The sequence below is a fragment of the Nematolebias whitei genome, chromosome 1 (genome assembly GCF_014905685.2).
Source record: "Nematolebias whitei isolate Nwh7 chromosome 1, NemWhi1, whole genome shotgun sequence".
In the NCBI taxonomy this organism is placed as follows: Eukaryota; Metazoa; Chordata; class Actinopteri; order Cyprinodontiformes; family Rivulidae; genus Nematolebias; species Nematolebias whitei.
The window spans coordinates 57,592,494-57,611,196 of record NC_056498.1 but is presented as its reverse complement, the minus strand read 5'-3'; the positions used below and the strand labels follow the sequence as shown (position 1 = coordinate 57,611,196).

Here is an 18,703-nt window from a genome sequence, read left to right as displayed (position 1 = left end):
AAAATATAAAACATGTTAAGCTAACTTGTATAACATGTTAAGCTAATGTGTATAACATGTTAAGCTAGTGTGTATAACATGTTAAGCTAATGTGTATGACATGTTAAGCTAATGTGTATTAAGCTAACATGTATAACATGTTCAGCTAGCGTGTAGAACATGTAAGCTAACGTGTATAACATGTTAAGCTAATGTGTATAACATGCTAAGCTAACATGCATAACATGTTAAGCTAACGTGTATAACATGCTAAGTTAATGTGTATAACATGCTAAGTTAACGCATATAACATGTTAAGCTAGCATGTATAACATGTTAAGCTAATGTGTATAACATGTTAAGCTAATGTGTATAACATGTTAAGCTAATGTGTATTAAGCTAACTTGTAGAACGTGTTAAGCTAATGTGTACAACATATTGTCACAAGAGCCAGTTTACAGCATATGTCATATTCCTAAAATATATGGGAAACACATGTTTGTAAAGCATGCTAACTATGCTACAATAAAAAAAAGCCTTAAAAAGCCTTGTAGATTATCTGCATAAAGAACATTTATTTTCCAATTCTTTATGTGGCCGTGTGATTGCTTTAAATGTTTTGATGCAGCCTTTTGAAGAAGAAAAAATGTTGCCCACCTCTGGACTGAACACTTGGAAAGGCGTTCTCAAAAATCAACTTTTCTCTAAACTGCCTGTAACTTCTGATCATGTAATGAGATATTCTCAGATAATAAATTACAACATTGATGCTGACATCCAGGAACAATAGATAGTTTTAAGCCGTTGCACAGCCAACCAAAGAGCATCACACCCCGATGAATCAGTAACAGCCTGACAGCCAGCAGTGCATGCACTATACACCCACTTACATCTGCGGTAATATTTTATAGCTAAAGAAACAAACCACAGCCCATTAGGAGCCTGAGAAAAGGTATCTTCCTGTCAAGTTAGAAAAGTGCATCCAACATTAAAGGTTCAAGTCTTACCTTACTTATTATATGTAAAAATGTTTACGTCCCAGTCAGAGATAAAACTAATAAAACCCACACGGTGCATGTTAATGGCTTCTTGGTGTTAATCACTGTGACAGTTACAACTGGGCTGCTCTGAATGAGAGGGTGACAGGTTGTCCAACAGGTCTGACATTAGAAACCACCAACACAAACAACGATTCAAGCTTAAAATCCACACCTACCAACTGCTGCTGTTAGTCAGCATGGGCTCGTGAGGTTTTTATCCACCTACAGAGGTTGATAGTAATAATATAGACCAAACTGATCTCATCGGCAACAGAGCAGTCGTGTGCATGCGCAAGTTTTAAACCACACCTTATTTCTTCGTATTTTATTTCCAACAAGTCAGACTTTCTTGGAATTTTCTTAAGTGGTCTTGAGCAACAGATGTCCAGTCTTTCTGAAGGTGTTCCAAAGTTTTTCTTTAGATACTGGCTGATTTTTCTCTCCACGTTTTTAATGCATCATAAAACCCACTTGGGAATTGTTCAAGCAACAAAATGCACTTGATTTCGAGAGACAAATTAGGGTGTGCCTACACACGTGCTGAGACAACTAATTTTAAATCACATCTTTAGGCTCTGTTTTTACAGCTGGAAACAAAATATATTTTTCTTTATCTTTTCAGTTGCATTTGAAAAGTAAGAATAAAACCTTGAAAAACACAGTAATGTGGTTTAAGTCCACTAAGGTGACTTCCAATGTTTTAGACAAAAAGTTGGAACATCTTCGAATGGCCTGATGTAACTGTTTGGAAATATTGCATAAACTGGACATAGTATTCATAAAACTATGTTTAAAATGCATTAAAATCTTAAGATGAATTGATTTTTGTTAAGTTTTAAACAGCTTTTGTCAATCAAACATTTTACTTGAGCTAAAACGACTGCCTATATCTGTCTGATCTTTGATGCTTTTTTGTAGATGCTGCTTAAACTTTTGCAACAAACAGCTGGAAAAAATACAGATACACTTAAAAAATATATTTTTATCCCCTAACTTGTTTCTTATAGACACAACCCTGGGTAACCTTCAGTTTTGCCTTTTCATGCTAAGTCAGTTTATTGGCTTAAAAACAAAAATATGTTTCCTCTGAGGCTTGTTCACATGGAAACATTTGTTTATCAAAACAGTTATTTCTGTCATTTCTAAAAACATCATTGTAAACATGGTACCATTTCTAGAAATAGCTCCATTCACAAAAAATGCAAAAAAAAAAAAAGGACCTAAAAATGTCAAGTATGTGCGGTGCTGTTCATCAGTGTTGTCAGCTCAGTTAACGCAGTACATGTAGAGTCTGATGTAGATAGGCACTTCGGTTCTGTAGCATCTGAAGCACATACACAAGCATTTTGGTTGCTATTCAAAAATGGATGTGTGGAGTTTCTATTTTTTTTTAATTTAGGAACCTGTTTTACAAAAAGTCAGTTTCGTTACACAGTTACACAACATTTGTGTAATCACAAAACTCGCATGGACATTTACTAAAATATTTGAATTCAAAAAGCAAAGAAAATGTGGAGCACCATTACTCATAACCACGTTAAAATGACAACGCAAGGCTGCCTTCTTGTTATGAAAATGCAAACTTGTTCAAGTTTTTCTACAATGCACTGGTCCCGTCCAGTTTCCCAGAAGCCAACAGTGCCCCGTCCAGAAGCCCCGTTGTCTTCTGCTGAAATACGTAGAGGGAAAGTTTTGATCTGATCCGGGAAAAGTTTGGTGCTTATTCATACAACGACTTCAGCGCCGAGCGGATGCAGAGAGCCGCACGGAACCCACCTGGAACTGGAGCAGAACCGGACCTCCAGACTCACTGGTCAATCTGAGAGCGGCTTGACGGCCCGTGAGGACTTCCGAGAGGGGATGCACCATATAGGTCCGACTTTTTTCATCCAGATTTGGACTCAACTGGACCAGAAGAGCTGGTGAGTAAAATTTTGCCAAAAACCAAACTCCCATGATAAACGAGGGACTACTGTATAAAGGGCGCATAAAAAAAAACATACTTATATCTCTGTCTAACTATACTTCTCCTCCTCGTAGCTCCTCCATTCCATTATTCATAAATATTGTGTAGCCACAAACTACACTGAACTGCATCCTTCCCAATTCATGTCGTTAAGAGTCCCACATGCTTCTTCCCCTAAACAAACATCCCAGCTCTCATTAGGAACATGTATTCTGGACATTAATCACCCTAAGGTACAGCTGACATGCAGCAAGCGTGGTAAAGAAAGTTGTTCTCCAACACAATAGTAAAGTGTTTCTGACCCACTGGTGATCATAATGATGGATCTGTGCCAAACAGGAACGGTGCCAAAACTTGTCATACGCCAATGTAAACTTGTCTTTCATTGCAGTAGAAAAACTTCAGATCTTTGCACTTTGATGTATTTTCTGCTCTTTTTTTTTTTTGTTCGACTAAAGCTGAGACTTATTACTCTCACGTTTGCAAATCTGGATAAAGCCAGTGGCACTGAATGGAGCTGAATTTGTGCAGGTGTGTGAGTTTGTTGAAGGTGACAAAATGCGTGCTAACAACTACGGGAAAATGAGAAAACAAGACGCTGTGCATAGACGTGCCCCTGTGCTGCTCAGCTTGTTGAAGCAAGCTCAACCTCTCAATACACCCCCCCCCCCCCCCCCCACACACACACACACACACATTCAAGCACCTATTTGCACAGGTCAAAGGCCAAAAGACCAACTCACACAGCTGTTTGGAGACTGACAATTAACTCTTATCACATCAGCAACATTGTGAAAGTTAATTTTCTTCACAGGGAACCACGAGAAAACAATCGGAGTTATCTTAAGAGGGAATGTTGTGAAGACAACAAATGTTGTTTACATGAGCACATGCAGGTTCAGAACTGTAACTGAACCTCTTTACGGTGACTACACACAGTCCGTACACAAAAGCAACAATACACGTTTGAAGCTTTCACACTTCCTGTCTGGATCATTTATTGCCAACGAGTGGGGCTATTTTAAGGACAGAGTGGATTCTCACCCACAGTTTCATGTCACATACAGATTATGTTATGTAATAAACTACAATAACACTCTTGGAAGGACATGCTCCACACCACCAGTTACATTATTTTACATACACTCAGTTTAGCGGAAAACAGTAATTCGTTAGCATAAGGCAAGGGTCTGTAACCTTTACGACTAAAAGAGCCATTTCTTCCCATTTACTCACTAAACAAAATTTGTAGGGAGCTGCTAAACTTGCTACAACTTGAATTAATCAACTGGAGCTCCATGGACCACTTCAAGTTCATTACAGGGAGCTTCTTATGGCCCATGTGGGGGATGTTCTCAAACTAAAGATATCTCATTCTTGTAAATATTTATTGATGTTTTTTTTTTACATCAAACGACAAAAGAAAAGACTGGGATCATGTAAAGAAGAAAAAAGTAGTTTTTACCAATTTTATGTGTGGAAAGAAGAAGAAGACTATATAGGGCTATGTGAGTTTTATTTTTAACTATAGAAAATTTAATTAATTAGGCATAAAGTTAAAGTAAATTTGAAATTGGGCCAGTTTGTTGGATAAGTAATTGAATCTCCATTCGCTGTGACTATGTTTTAATCAAATTGACTCACCATACGTCTTTCCAGCAACTGGTCTTAAAGCTATTCCAAAACATTCTGGTGAATTTGAGAGAAAGAGCATACCATGAGACTGCAAGGTTCAAGGTTCTTTATTGTCATTTGCATCACACGTGGTACATAAGGTGGAACGGAAGTGTGTACTCAAGGTCCCAGTTACACCCAAAAATAGCAAAAATATAAAGTATAAAAGAAACAGTATACAAGGATCTAAGATATGCTCCTGCTCAGCCCTGCTCAGATCAGCCTGATTTGCACCGCACTTCAGGACCGGTTCTGGAGGCGTGTCCAGAATCCAAAATCCTGCTAATGAACTCTAGTTCACCGAGTGAGAGTTCTGCAACGAGTTAAACTCAAAGCGGTCTGCTCCTCAGATAAATAATGTTAAATTATTATTTTTAAATATGAATGTTTCTGTTCAGTGCCCTGAAATACTTCTGTTGTGACTTGGCGCTCTATAAACAGAACTAAATCTGATTAACCAGATCCTACAAAAATATTTAAAGTTCAATATTTTTCTTCATCATTTGCTGTATTTGCACTCATTTTTTATATGTGGTTTTGTTTCTTGTATACAGATTTTATTTTAGTGATTTAAGTGATGATCAGTGATCCATGTTATTTCTCACATTACTGACATTGTCTATAAAATAAGAAAGAAAAAGTTGGCAATCCTCATTTGAAGAGATAAGAACAAACAGTGATCAAACAGTGATTTAAAGTGTAATTCTTGTTTTGTGATTTGTACATCTGTGGGTTAGAATAAAGTTGAACCAAAGGCTCTTCTTTAAACATGTTTGAGGGAAATATTCCTGAGAGATCCAATAAGTGTCTTTTTATGATTTTTCAGCTGAGTTAACGTTAATTAACAGATTATTTAATAAAGTCAAAGTGACAACAGGATTTCATGATAAAGCCAGCACCGTTTATTTATTTTTATTCTTCAATGAAAAAAAAAACATTATTTTTTATAAATTTTTTATGTTAAAAAATAAAAATAAAAAAAAGTTTCCACCCTCCGTCCCGGACTCCCGGTCCTCCCGGTCCTCCTGCCTGCCAGGGCTCGGAATCCGACCTTTGTGAGAACGCGAGGCCGGGGCTCGGGGTCCGGCCTCGCGTGCTTCAGCGGGTCAGCAGCTCGTATGATCCTCCGCGGAGACTCCGCTCGCGCAAATTTTGTCGTCGGCCACCAAACACAAAAATCACGTGGACTTCAGAATTAAACACATTAAACACACAATCTTAAAAATAGATCCAACCGCTGCTCCGCATTCTGAGAAATTGCAAATGGCGAATCGATGAAAAGTTTCTGAGATCCACTGACTCCTCCCCCTGACCAATCAGTGACCTGCATTCATGTTTTGGTCCCGACTCAGCTTGCACGGTCCCACCAGAGATGCAGGGACAAAACAAGGTCCTGAATCAGCCTCGAATCAGCTAAAAAGTACTAGTGGAATAGCAATATTTCAGTGGGGGGCTGAGTAGAGTTGGGGCTGAGTAGGAGCAGTGCAAAAGGGGCGTAAGATCTATGCTAACAAACGCTAAACGATACTCTAAAAGATCTAAGACATACGCTAAACACAAATAATGTATGGTATATTAAACAGCAGCTTGAACATGAGTCTGTAGTGAGCAGATGGGTATGAATACAGCAAGTACAGCAACAGTAAGTTAGCCAAAAGAAATGGCTAACAAGCTACTAACATGATGTGGTCAACATGTTTTACTCCTTGTATTAGTACCGTACTTTCATTCACATATTTTTCATACCTTTTTCATACCTTTTCATATTTTTTCATTTCATTCAGTAGTTAGAAAGTTATTTAAAATTATTTAGCAGCACCTGTGTGCAGCCCACACTGCGGGAGAAACTTCCTCCTGCAGCTCCTCCTCCCTCCTCCTTTGTCCATCTCCATTCTGCAGAGGAGAAGTGGGCGTGGCAGAGAGCTCATGACGTGCAGTGCTCTTTTAGAGCGTTTAGAGATTAGAAACATTGTTTAGAATATTGCAAGAGTGTGGGAATATATAAATGCTAAAACAAACTACTACTTACTACTTGTACTACTATTCTACTTCACGGTTTTTCAAGTATCTCTGTGCTTCATGGTACAAATCCCCCGCGATAAACGACGGACTACTGTATTTGCAAAAGAAATGACAAGAAAACGACCTCATTTTATGTTGTTGATATAACAGCCAATGAAATTCCGTTTTATGTTGGTTTTGGTCAAAGCTTGAAAGAGCCATTGCAGAGGGACCAGAGGGATGCATGTGTCCTCATAAACCACAGGTTGCAGACACCTGGCATAAAGAAAACATATGGGTTATAATATTTTTTCTTTGAAATTCATCTAGTTTGTGTTCACATCAGATTTGTGTCTCCGGACAGCAAACGCTGTCAACCTCTCTGAAAGCATTGCTTCAAGCTGAAGTACCTACATGAAGGGGTGACGTTGTGTTGTGGCTTTTCAGTACTGAAGCACTGGCAACACTGGGATGACGATGCTTTGGCATCTCCCCCTCAGATTCAGTGAATTGGTCACGTGCAAACATATACAGACGTTTATTAATTTAGTACATGCCATGACCTAAATGCGGGGGTGGGGGGGGTGGTTGGTTCCTTTGGGAGACAAATGCTGTATTACTTGAAATTTTGTCTTTATTTCCAGTTGATGTGTAAATAACATGTTTGTTTGCTTGTATGACGTGTTAGCAAAATATGCCATGAACTAGAGGAAGGAATTTAATGAAACTCATTGATTCTGGAGCCCAGCTGGCTGCCACAGCTACTGACTCTTAGCAAATACAAAAATTAGGATAACTCGGTCAGTTTTACAGATATTGAGCTAAAATCTAATCCCAAGTTAAATCTCAATACAAAAGGAAAACATATTTTAATACACACACACACATAAGGCCTTGAAGTGCGATTTGGCGGTAAACAGTTTTTACTGTGAAGGGTTAACAGAGAAAGGTGAACAGGTCTATCGGTCTGAGTAAACACTGACACACAGGCACACAGACACAAATCTACACACAAACATGAAGCAGGATGGGGCCTCAGACCTTCTCACAATCAGACAGGAAAAGGCTTACTTAAGTTTGCGCTGTTGCAACACTGTAAGTAGACATGTGGGTTGTATGGCCACAACTGTGTGCATGTAAGCACTGGTATGCACAAAAACACATGCAAACGCACGTATGTTTGCAGAGAAATACGTTGAGACCTCAGCCGTCCATTAAAGACTCCCTTTGCTGACTGATATCAAACAGAGCAAAGACGTAATAAATGGCCAAAGTGAAAACTTGACACAATACAAAAATAAACGTGGATTCTTGGCCACTCAGAGGATGGTATTCCATGAAGAGGTTTTTCTAAAGCAACAAAAGATGAGCGCTCAAAGTTCTTTTTGGAGATTGTTGCACTTATTAAGCTCTGGTTTCTCCAAAGGAAGGTCCATTGTGTACCCTTGGCAGGATTTGAGTGGCACTTCTTTCAAAGGGGCAAAGTCAGGATTTCTTTTCACCCCGAGAAACCAAGTGGCACGACTTCAAAGCCCATCCAGGGACTTAGAGCCTCACAACTCTCAGATGTAAGCAAACTAAGAGGGTTCAGCAGAGTAGCATTAGTGGCATCAAAGTGTAACAAATACCTTGCAAAAGTACAAATATTGTAGTAAAACCCATACCCTCTGCCATGTGGTTTTGTACAACTCTGCATTGCAAATACAAGACAGCTGAGTGTGCGTCTGAGCAAGCTACAGCAACATGGAGCTCTTCTCCACTTGTTTCTTGGTTTTTATGTGGGTCTTCAACATCTGCTCTGATGTAAAGTGGATTCTGGCCAAACAGCTAAACCACAAATTAAATAAAAGTGGCATTTCTCCTGGCCTACAGACCATTATTTGGGCTACTCCCCAAACCAAGCTGCTACTACCTCATGGTGTTATTTTACATTTCATTGGTTTGGACCAGATTTACAGAAAATATTCATCTTAAATCAGCTTGTGTAGTAAAATGTTTCTGTGCTGAAAGCGAGCAGAACAACAAGTAGGAAAGTCTATCGCTGCCTTGACACAATGAGTAGGCTCTATTGTGATATTAGCAGCGTCTTTGATATTTCACAAATCTTCCTTGCTACTTCAGCCCCCTACTGTCCCACACATTTCAATAATCAAAAAAGGGGACAGTATGGAAGTAAATCTTTTCAATAGCTTACTGTTAAGAGTGCCCACTTGCTTACTGTGAGAAAATTCAGGACTTTTTTAAAAGGATGGGTTTATCTTTCAGTGACTAAAAAAGGGAACAGAGCAACAAACCAAACTTTATCCTTCCTTCTGTACACATCATTAATATGATGTGCCTTTGTCACGTTTTGAAGTACAAGTACTTATAGTTGCAGTCTGAATTTTCCACTTTATTTAGAGCTTTTAATAATTTCTGAATTTGTAATATTTTAGTATGAAACAACTTTAACTATTAGAATTGGGTGCACAAGTTTTAATTTATTGTGGGATTTCTCCAATTCACACAGGGTCCAAATTTCTCATGGATCACTTTTCTTGACAGAATTAGTAGAACTGATTCAAATTGTTTGTTTTCCTGGTACAGTCCTGGCTTTTCATCAGAGCTCACACATTTTCAAAGGGGGTTAAAGAAAGGCTTTCAGAAAAGCTTAATGTCAGCCTGCTTTATCTGTTCTGAAAACAGCTTTGATGTGTGACTGCAATCATTGTCTTTTTTGGATTGGTGTCTCTGTGTTAAATGTCCAGCTGTTGATTTCAGGTAAACTGAAGAATCTAGAGATGGCCTTCCTTCTTCTTTAGTCCACCTACTGTTTCCAGGATCACAGCATGATGCTCCTACCACCATGCTTGGCAGTTGGTACAGTGTTTGCAGGTTTAAAAGACTCACCATGACTCCTCCAAACATACTTCTTGTCATTGTAGCTAAAATGTTTGTGTCGTTTCACCTTAAAACTTTTCTCTACAAGGCATTTGTCTTGTCTATCAAGCTCAAAGGTGTTCAAATATGTTGGAAGAATGGATGGATGGATAAATGTGTGTATGAACGGCTTGAAAGCGCCACTTATGGAGCAGGGGCTTCAGTTGGGGTCAGCACCTTCTTAGTCCATAGTAACATAAACCCTGCTTCCCTGTGGACAGTGACACTGGTGTTCCAACATGGTTCCAGTTTACTGCATGAATTGTTTCTGACATCCGAACCAATTTCCTTTCATTTGAGGGAGACTGATGAGCATTGGCCAACCCAACAAAGGCTGTAAAACAAATGTGTTTTATGGTGGCAAAGAGAAACTATTTGCTGCAATCAATCATGGCCACTAAAAGAAGTTAGTGCAATTGGAAGTATTGTAGATGCTCCATTGGATTCTACAACAAAAGACAGGCTTCTGCCCCCACCCCACACCCCCACGCTAGGCCCAATCTACAGCAAAACCATTGCAGAGTTAAAGCATAAACATGATGTGATTAACCAATTATCTAATCATTACACATTAAAGGTTGTCCGAGTATCTCTGATATTGTTCTTTGGCAATGCTTTTCTGCTTCATACGTCAAGGACATTTTTTCCCCTTACTGTTTAATTTAGCTTGACCACTTCAGGTGTACTTTTAATAAGGTCATCCATGTTTTGTTTTTTTCTCCTTCACTCAATCATAGTCCAGTTGTTATGCTTGGTTATTGTCCATTTCTGTACTTAAAGCAGCTTATCGACTAACTTATCAGTCACAGAGTAAAAGCAGACGATTAACATTTAAATATGTTAGTATCGTAACCATTCACAACTCCCTAACTTATTATGCTGATTAGACAAAATATGAGGACCTTGTTTTTTTTAAAATACACTTTGTGTAGATGAACTTAGCTTACTGACCCACCATGAGCCGGACCGCCCGAGAACTTTAACCTAACTACCTGGATGCATTCATAGCCTTGAAGCAACAGTGGTAAATGTTTACTGGTTATCTCCACTAATCCTCATTATGACCATGAGAGTAAACGCATCAGACAATCATCGCAGGTCTAAGGTCAGCAGACAGACACAGAGGTTGCCATGGTAACTGCCAGTGCTCGAGACCTCTGCAGCTTTCTATAGAAAGAGTGGGAAGAGGGCTTCAGACCTACTGACACAAATCATTATCACTTTACACTGGGCTCGTTCCATTTGAGAACAATTAGAGCCGGCTGCACTGCAAGCACTTGCAAATGTTTACAATATACGCACACACACAGCGATGTGCATGAATAACCCCCCATTAAAGGCAAGACACAAACACACAACCTTAAATACCTATTACAAAGCTGAGTGCAGCTGACTGTAAGAGCCCTGCCTGCAGGACTGATGCATGCTTTCCACATACATTTGATATCTCAGCTGGGTAACTCCTTTGGCTAATGCACTGTAGCAGAACAAGTGGGAGTAAAAAACTGGAGGAGATAAATGAGCTTGCTAAGCAGAAGGATGAAGGTTATTTCTTTCAAAGCGTAGTGCCCAACTCTAGCTGTGTAGTACTGTAAAAAAAACTTTAGCTGCTGCCAAACTGTGATGCAACTTACCAAAAATTGAGCCTCATCGTGGTACATGCTTGTGATAAACATACAGAAACAAAGAAGACACCAGTGGTCACATATTATATATATTTATAGTATCTGAGCGCTACTGTTGTCTTTTTAAAGCAGTCATTTAGATATACAATGTTTGCATACTTTTAAGAAACTAGCGGTTATTTAAGGAATGCATATCATCTGGCACGCTGAATGCCGAAGTACGTGTTAGGGCTGACTTTCAGCTACCACCACACATAATATTGACTCAGTATTAGCAAAACTAGTCAAATTAGTGTTTTTTGAAGTCAGTTAGCTGTGGTAGCCATCTTAAAACAAATTAACTTGTAAAGTTAACCATTTTTTTCCATTGAATATTTTCTGTGTTGTTAAAATTGCCACAGAGACCATTCAGTGTAGAACCACTAGACTGCGGAACAGCTTCTACCCTGAAGCCGCTCGACTCATAAAATCCCTAACAAGGAAAATCACTGTTAAAAAAAAGAAAAGAAAATCACTGTAATGCCACTTTACGGTATTTTTCGGATTATAAGGCGCAATATCAATGAACGGATTTGTTTTCATACATTAGACAAATTAAGCGAAACTAAAACATTGTGACTGATTTTTGAGCGCCATGTACGTGTATAAACTCAGTTCGCGGTCAGTAAGCACAACCAGAATTAATACATACGGCACACCGGATTATAAGGATCACTGTTGATTTTTGTGAAAAATTAAAGGATTTGAAGTGTGACTTATAGTCTGAAAAATATGGTAATCTGTGATATATAATTTTATCTGTGCTGCTGATTATCCATGCTGCTGATTTCTTGCCTTTAAGCTGCTATATTCATACCCATCTGCTCACAACAGACTCATGTTCAGGCTGCTGTTTAATATACCATATTATTTTACATTATTAGTGTTTAGCGTATATCTTAGATCCTTGTATATTGTTTCTTTTTATGCGTTGTATTCTTTTTTTTGTGCTATTTTTGGGTGTAACTGGGACCTTGGGTACACAATTTCATTCCACCTCATGTACCACATGAACGCAAATGACAACAAAAAAAAACTTGAACCTTGAAAATGTGTTCACTGATTCGTGAGATAATTTGCTAACAGACAAAGACATATGCACACATTCAATTACCATACATGACTGCACTCCATAATGTAAGGCAGGCAATAATAGATGTTAATTACAAACAAATATCCTCAAAAATAGTATATTCCTGGAATATAAGTGAAAATAATTCAGTACAATGATCTCATCTGAATTCTGGCAATTACAGATAGTTTGTATAATCACAGTATGATGGCAAAACATCTTGCACTTTACATTAATTTACGCATTTCTTAATGTGAAAAAAGACCGAATTGTATAAAATTGTGTAAAAGCATAAAGTTGTAGGCCTGTCGCAATAAACAATAAATCAATTAATCACATGATAAATGAATAATATCAACCTCGTTTTCATTTATCGTCTTTATCGTTTCTTTGTGTCTCTCTCTTTCTACTGAAGACACTGGACGACAAAAGGCTCAACTCTGGTGTTCTTCACTGACCCCTCCCTTTCTCTTTTCTCTTTAAAATCTGTTTTAACCGTCCAAAATCGCATTTTGGGATCGTTAAAAGCAGCTAAGCTGAGAAGCTCAGCTACGAGCTAAGCGATCAGGCCGACCTCGGGGAAAAAAACCTCTGTCTTGTCAAAGCTCCAAAATTCATGGTTGAAACCTGTGCCTTGCTAAAGAGCTCAAACCACACCGAGCGACCAACATTTTGAAAACCGAAAAACAGGAACGAGAGACAGCCCATGTCACGTCAAGGGGCCTCCCTCCCATTTTTCTTAAAGAGACACACTGCTCGCTCCCTCACTATCCATCCTTCGGTTCAAACTGTCTTATACTGCCATCCAGTGGTAAAAAAAAAGGTACTACACTCAAAATTAACCAACATTTCTTCCTAAATTTGACATTACTAATTATTGTCAAATTTCAAACATTATCGTTTACCGCAATAATTTCTGAGACAATTAATCGCCCAGCAAAATTTGTTATCGTGACAGGCCTATAAAGTAGCTCACAACCTCTGTTCAAGGTAATATTTTCTACAATTCTGTAAAGACGGTGATGTAAATAGTTTTTTACGAGAGTGCTGAGAGGCTGAAAAACTGAGTCAGGTTCTACGGATCTCAACATGTCAGGACTTTTGCAGCCAAATACACAAAAGCAGCTTCGGTACTCCACAACTTGAAGTATTTTTTGTTGTTTTTTTTGCAGCGATGTTTATGATCAGATCTCAACTCTGTCTCTACCATCCAACAGAAAACAAAACTATGTGTAAAAGAGCAAAAACATAGTTATAGGGAGTGTTTAATTTTTCCTTTTATTTTTTAAATTACATTTGTGTGTCTGCAGACTAAATAACATTTTCCTTGTTTTACACATACAGATAATAATTCAGGGTTAAGTAAAACCAAACACTATAAAGCCTGGGACAAAATCCACATGTTCCTACATGAAGTCCTCTTGGCCTCTCTTTTTTTTCAGTCTTGACAAGTTAAAAACATTCACTGGAAGGGTGTGTGATCTTGATCAGCCAGCCTGGCCGGCGAGCACGCTTAGATGTTACCTACACTTAAAGTACACCTAAATAGCACCCATGCAAACACAACAAGACCAGAGATAACCTTGCTATACCGGTTCTCTGTTTGGAAATAGGTGACAGATTAGGTTTGAGACCTGTCCTACAGTTCATAGGTAGCTATGTTGCAGCATGTCGCAAGGATCCACCCCACGCAGATGCACAAAATCAAACAAAACCTGTTTTAAAGCCACAAAGACAGACATCTCTGTGTGTAAACGCAGGCCAATGTGATGTCACTTAGAGCTCAACAACACCCGGCTGCGCTGATTGAATCAGAGTGGATCAGCAGTTCTGTGTCGCTCTGTGTGAGGACGTTTACCAGCAGTGTGCACTCCAACACAAACACCATGTTGTGCAGCAATAAGAGCCGCGACGAGATTAGTATGCCTCGGATTCAGTACCTCAGACGCACACAGATTGACCCACAATCTGTAATAATCCAAAATTTATGTTACAAATCTGCACGTGCCCTGATTTTTGCTTCCTTACGCTCGACTTTTCTCAGAGGCAACAATCACAGCTAGCTCTGTGGGTGTTATATAACTAGCTGTGCAACTATTACGCTTACGACTCAGTAAGCGCACGTGCACACTTGTATACAATATACACGTGGACTATTACGCACACACCCCTGTGTCACACAGGCAACGCTGAACTATGCACACAGTTGTGTACAGAATGCTAACCTGAATCCATTTAGTTAACCTATTCTCGCTTCTAAAAGCAAATCCATAAATGGTAGCGGTTGATGCGGCGGTAACTTCTTTTTGTACTCCGGCCAAAAGAAACACCATAGCTGAAATAACAGTAAAGTACGTGAACTTTTAACTTAGGAGCAGATCTTTAAGAAGAAACCTGTAGCAGATGGTCATAAGGCCCTGATCTCATCAAGGCTTACGGTTTAAAGAGGTGGCCTAAATCCCAAGAGAAAACCTCGGCTGATATACGCTGTCAACTTTTTTGAATGAGCTTTGCATTTGTCTAGTTAAAATGGTCAACCCACATACACAGAGACAATTGTTCCCTGGATTGCAACACCAAGGACGCACACATGCACTTAAAAAACAGAAACGCACTCGAAACATGTGCTTAACTGCTGCCAGTCATGTGCCACCAGCTTCCCCCTCTTGCAGCCAGACCTCGATTCTCCACACGCAAACTGACACAAGCGTTTCAACTTGCACTCGGAGGGAATCAGTGGAACCAGAAAGAAAACAAATGAATAAATATAGTGTTATTATCAGCTGAGAAGGCTCACAGTTTGAAAGCCAAACCTTCTGTTTCAACTGTCTGGCTCAGTTAACGCACAATCATCACTGTCACGAGTGAGGAAAACCTCAGAGATCAAACGATGCAATGCCAAAACCCTTGTTCTTCAGCTGCTTCAGATCAGCTGTTTGTTAAATCTCCAGCAATTTATGTGCAAAATAAGAAAAACTGTATATGAGCTGTTCATTGAAAACCAATCATGTCTTACCTGTACATCACACCAGCTGATCAGAGATGACGTTCTCCTCCTCTTGAGTTCCACACACTTCCTCAGCTTACAGATCTGGTGGCCGGTCCTGCGATTGAGGCAGCAGCTGCACTGGCCACAGTTAATCTTCCTGAGGCATGGCTCACACGTCCCACACCTGCTCCGCTTCCTCCTCTCCTTCCTCTGTGGTTTTAGAGACGTCCCCGAGGACCCCGGTCCCAGGCCGGCCTCCGCATAGCCCGTCTCTGATTCGGTGTCAAAAGAAAACGAGGAGCGAGTACTTTCTGAGCTGCAGGAGAAAGTGGAGCTGCTGTCGAGATGAACTGAGATCTTTGGCACCAAGTCTTCCTCAGGCATTGGTACCCGAACGCTGTCCTCGACGTTTGGTTCATGCTTAGCCACAGGGATGTCTGTGCCCAACAGAGTAACCAATGACAGTGAAAGTACAGATGCTTTCTGGCTGGTACAATCTCGTGACTCTTGATTTAATTCACCATTTTTGGTCTCGGTTGGTGTGAAACCTTGTCCTTCTCCCTCAGAAGAAAGGACTACCAGGCTTTGTTGTTGGTGTGACTCATTATTGCTGGACTCTTCTGAGATAGGTTTAAGGGAGTCCCTACAGACGATGACGGGCATACTTCTTTTCACTATAACAGTCTGCACCTTCGGTACAGCATCAGGGACAGCCAAGGAGCCTTGTAACTGAGGTTTAGCACCTTGAGCGGTAGGTTGAATGTCTGTTTTGGCCTTTCTTACAGCTTCTGGCTCAAATGGATCTGAGGGGAAGGGGGCTTTGGTGGGATTTGAGGTAGTTGCGTTGAAGACCATTAACACATGTGCCGGTGTCCCGGACTGGGCTGTTGGTCCCGTGTTACAATGAGGTGGATCTGGGGTTTGACAGGTTGGAGTGCTGGTTTGGTAGGTAGCAGGACTAGTGAAAACCTGATTTTCTTTTCTTCCACCATCTTCAGTCTCACTGTTCTCCAGCCCTACAGATATTTCTTTCTTTTCCTCCAAGGTCTCACTTTGTCTCTCAACAGCCTTCTCCACATCTAAACTCCTTCTTTTCTTGTGATTTATCTCATCTTTTCTCTCTGTGACAACTGATCCACTTTCATCTGCTCTATTCTCATTCATGCCCAGAAGCATATCCTCCTTTTGTTGGACAGTGCACCCCCCATCCTGCTTACCACCACTGTCAACATGATCAAGCTCATCTCCAGTAATGGATGAAGTGTCATTTTCCTCATTACCGCCATGCACTCCCAATGAGGTGAGGCCTTTACTCCTGTCACTACTTGGCTGTCCATCATTGTCATCACAAACAGTGACCCCTGTGACTTGATTCGAGTCACCTTCACTGTTGCGGCTGACCGTCTGTGCGTCTTCAACTAAAACACCGTCACAGCTGTGCTGCGCAGCGTCTCCCGGCGTGCTGTTACACTCCGGCGAATCAGCTTCGAGAGAACTCTCCTCTTTAGCGTTGTCAAGTTCAACACTCTGCTCTTTGAAATTTGAAGGAACTTCACCGTCAGTTTGGCGACGATTCGTGGAAATTTCTTCGTCGTTGCCGTTTTCCACTTTTCCGTGTTCTTCATCGCAAGTGGGATCTTTGATGACTGAGGGTTTGTGTTTTGTGTTTCGTTGCCGGGAGGCTGCTTTTCGCCCGGTACTCCCTCTGCTGCTTTTCCTTCCTCTGCACGGTTTAGAAGACTGACAGGGTGTTGCAGATGCTTGCGTGTCCCATTGAGATCTCCTCTGTCCTCGGGGGACCTGCGACTTGCCACGGCTCTCAGGCTGACTTGACCGTCTTTGCCTTCTAGATCCTGTTACAAGGCTATCTCTGCTAGGGGACCTCCTGGGATCCTTACCTCTTCCACGAGGACTTTGACCTCGTTTTGCCTGCGATCTGGTTGCTGACCTTGTGGATTCTGCAGGTGCCTTCTGAAACCTCTCTGTTGCTTTTCCTCTGGATTTGCTTGATTTACAGGTTTTAGCCTTGATTTTGGTGGTTTTCTGGCCTTTTCGTCTCTGAGCAGGTGTCTGTCTCCTGGTGGACTTGGTAGCAGGCATGGCTGAGGGTGTGGAGGAAAGGACTTTTGGCAGCCAGCATGGGAGCCAGATAAATGTTTATACCTTGCTAGGAAAAGAAACGTCTTGGATTCTTGTTTTATTGCAGTTTTCCTTTACACAGTAAGTTGCTGTGGCGTTTTTTGTGCGTATTTGCAACACATTACCTACAAAAATGAGGGGAAAAAGAGAGAAAATTAATACAAAGTCGTTGCTCCGAGTTGGAAATTATTTTATGTAAACTTGCAGAAGACATCTAGCACGAAAGAAGTTCTAACAGCACGCTATTCTTCTGTACTTTTGTCTCCAAAAGAAGACACTTTTGCCCCTCCTTAAATACCCACTTGGACGAGCAAGTGCCTTGTGGTTGACGTCAATGAAGCAAATTCAAAACACGCTTACGCAGGAAAATGTGAAGAATAATCAGATGAGGTGGTTAAAAAAAAAAAAATAATAAAAAAAATAACATCAAAGCGTCCGTGGATTTAATTGTTTAAAGGGCGAAGTCTCCGGACCGAGGTCGGATCCTGTTTTTTTTTTCTGCCTGGCGGAAGGAGAGGGTGTTATTACCGTGTAAAAAAAAAAAAAAACGCCCTCGTCGCCGTTTATTATTATTATTTTGCACTTGACCGCCGTTTAAATCCCACCCCCGCCTGGAAACCTGGCTTTTTCTTTATTATTACGCACGGGCTGTTTTGGTTGTGGGGTTTATTTCCACGTTTACGGCTCAAAAATGCTTTACATACCACAGAGAGACAGTTGTACGGTCTGAGCTGCTAATAATACTCCGCTCCGCAGCGAGACAGCTTGGATTGGTGTCCCTCCTCGGTAAATATAGACCGCTGCTAAGTTCAATCCTCTGCCGATGGCGACTCGTGGACATGATAGCAGCGCCCACAGCACGAACAAACATCAAGCGGATTCTATTTTTTTATCTTTATTTTTTTTTTTCTCTCGCTTTTTTTTTTCTCAGCCGTGTGGCGTTCACGGAGCCACGACACCCGTAAAAATGTAAATCCCTCTTCTGTCAATCCATTCAGGGCAGCCCCCGCTCCGCTCGCGCACGCTCCCCCTCCACCAGACGCAACCCTCGCTCTCTCTCCGCCTGCCTGGCCCCCGAACCTCCGCTCTGAGAGGAGGGAGAGGAGAGGAGGTGAAAACCCGGAGTGGAGTTTTCAGCTTCAGCCGGTTTACACAGGAGAGTGTCAAAACTAACGGCTCCATCATCAAGTAGGTGTCAAATCATCAATCATCCAATCCTTTGTTTAACACTTTCTTTACTAAATGTTTGCTTTTACCCC

The 18,703-nt window shown here is 40.7% G+C and overlaps 1 protein-coding gene across 1 annotated transcript in view; it reads right to left on the bottom strand.

Moving 5' to 3' along the window:
• The window catches only part of tet1 (tet methylcytosine dioxygenase 1), a 39,736-nt gene extending 21,117 nt beyond the window's left edge, over positions 1 to 18,619 (bottom strand). Inside the window, exons 1-2 of the mRNA XM_037679349.1 lie at positions 18,149 to 18,619; positions 15,333 to 17,569 (exon numbers count right to left, since the gene is read on the bottom strand). Of these exons, the coding sequence (XP_037535277.1) occupies positions 15,333 to 17,405 (2,073 nt within the window). The 5' untranslated portion in view covers positions 17,406 to 17,569; positions 18,149 to 18,619. The remainder of the gene's footprint in view (positions 1 to 15,332; positions 17,570 to 18,148) is intronic.
• Positions 18,620 to 18,703: the final 84 nt, after the last annotated feature.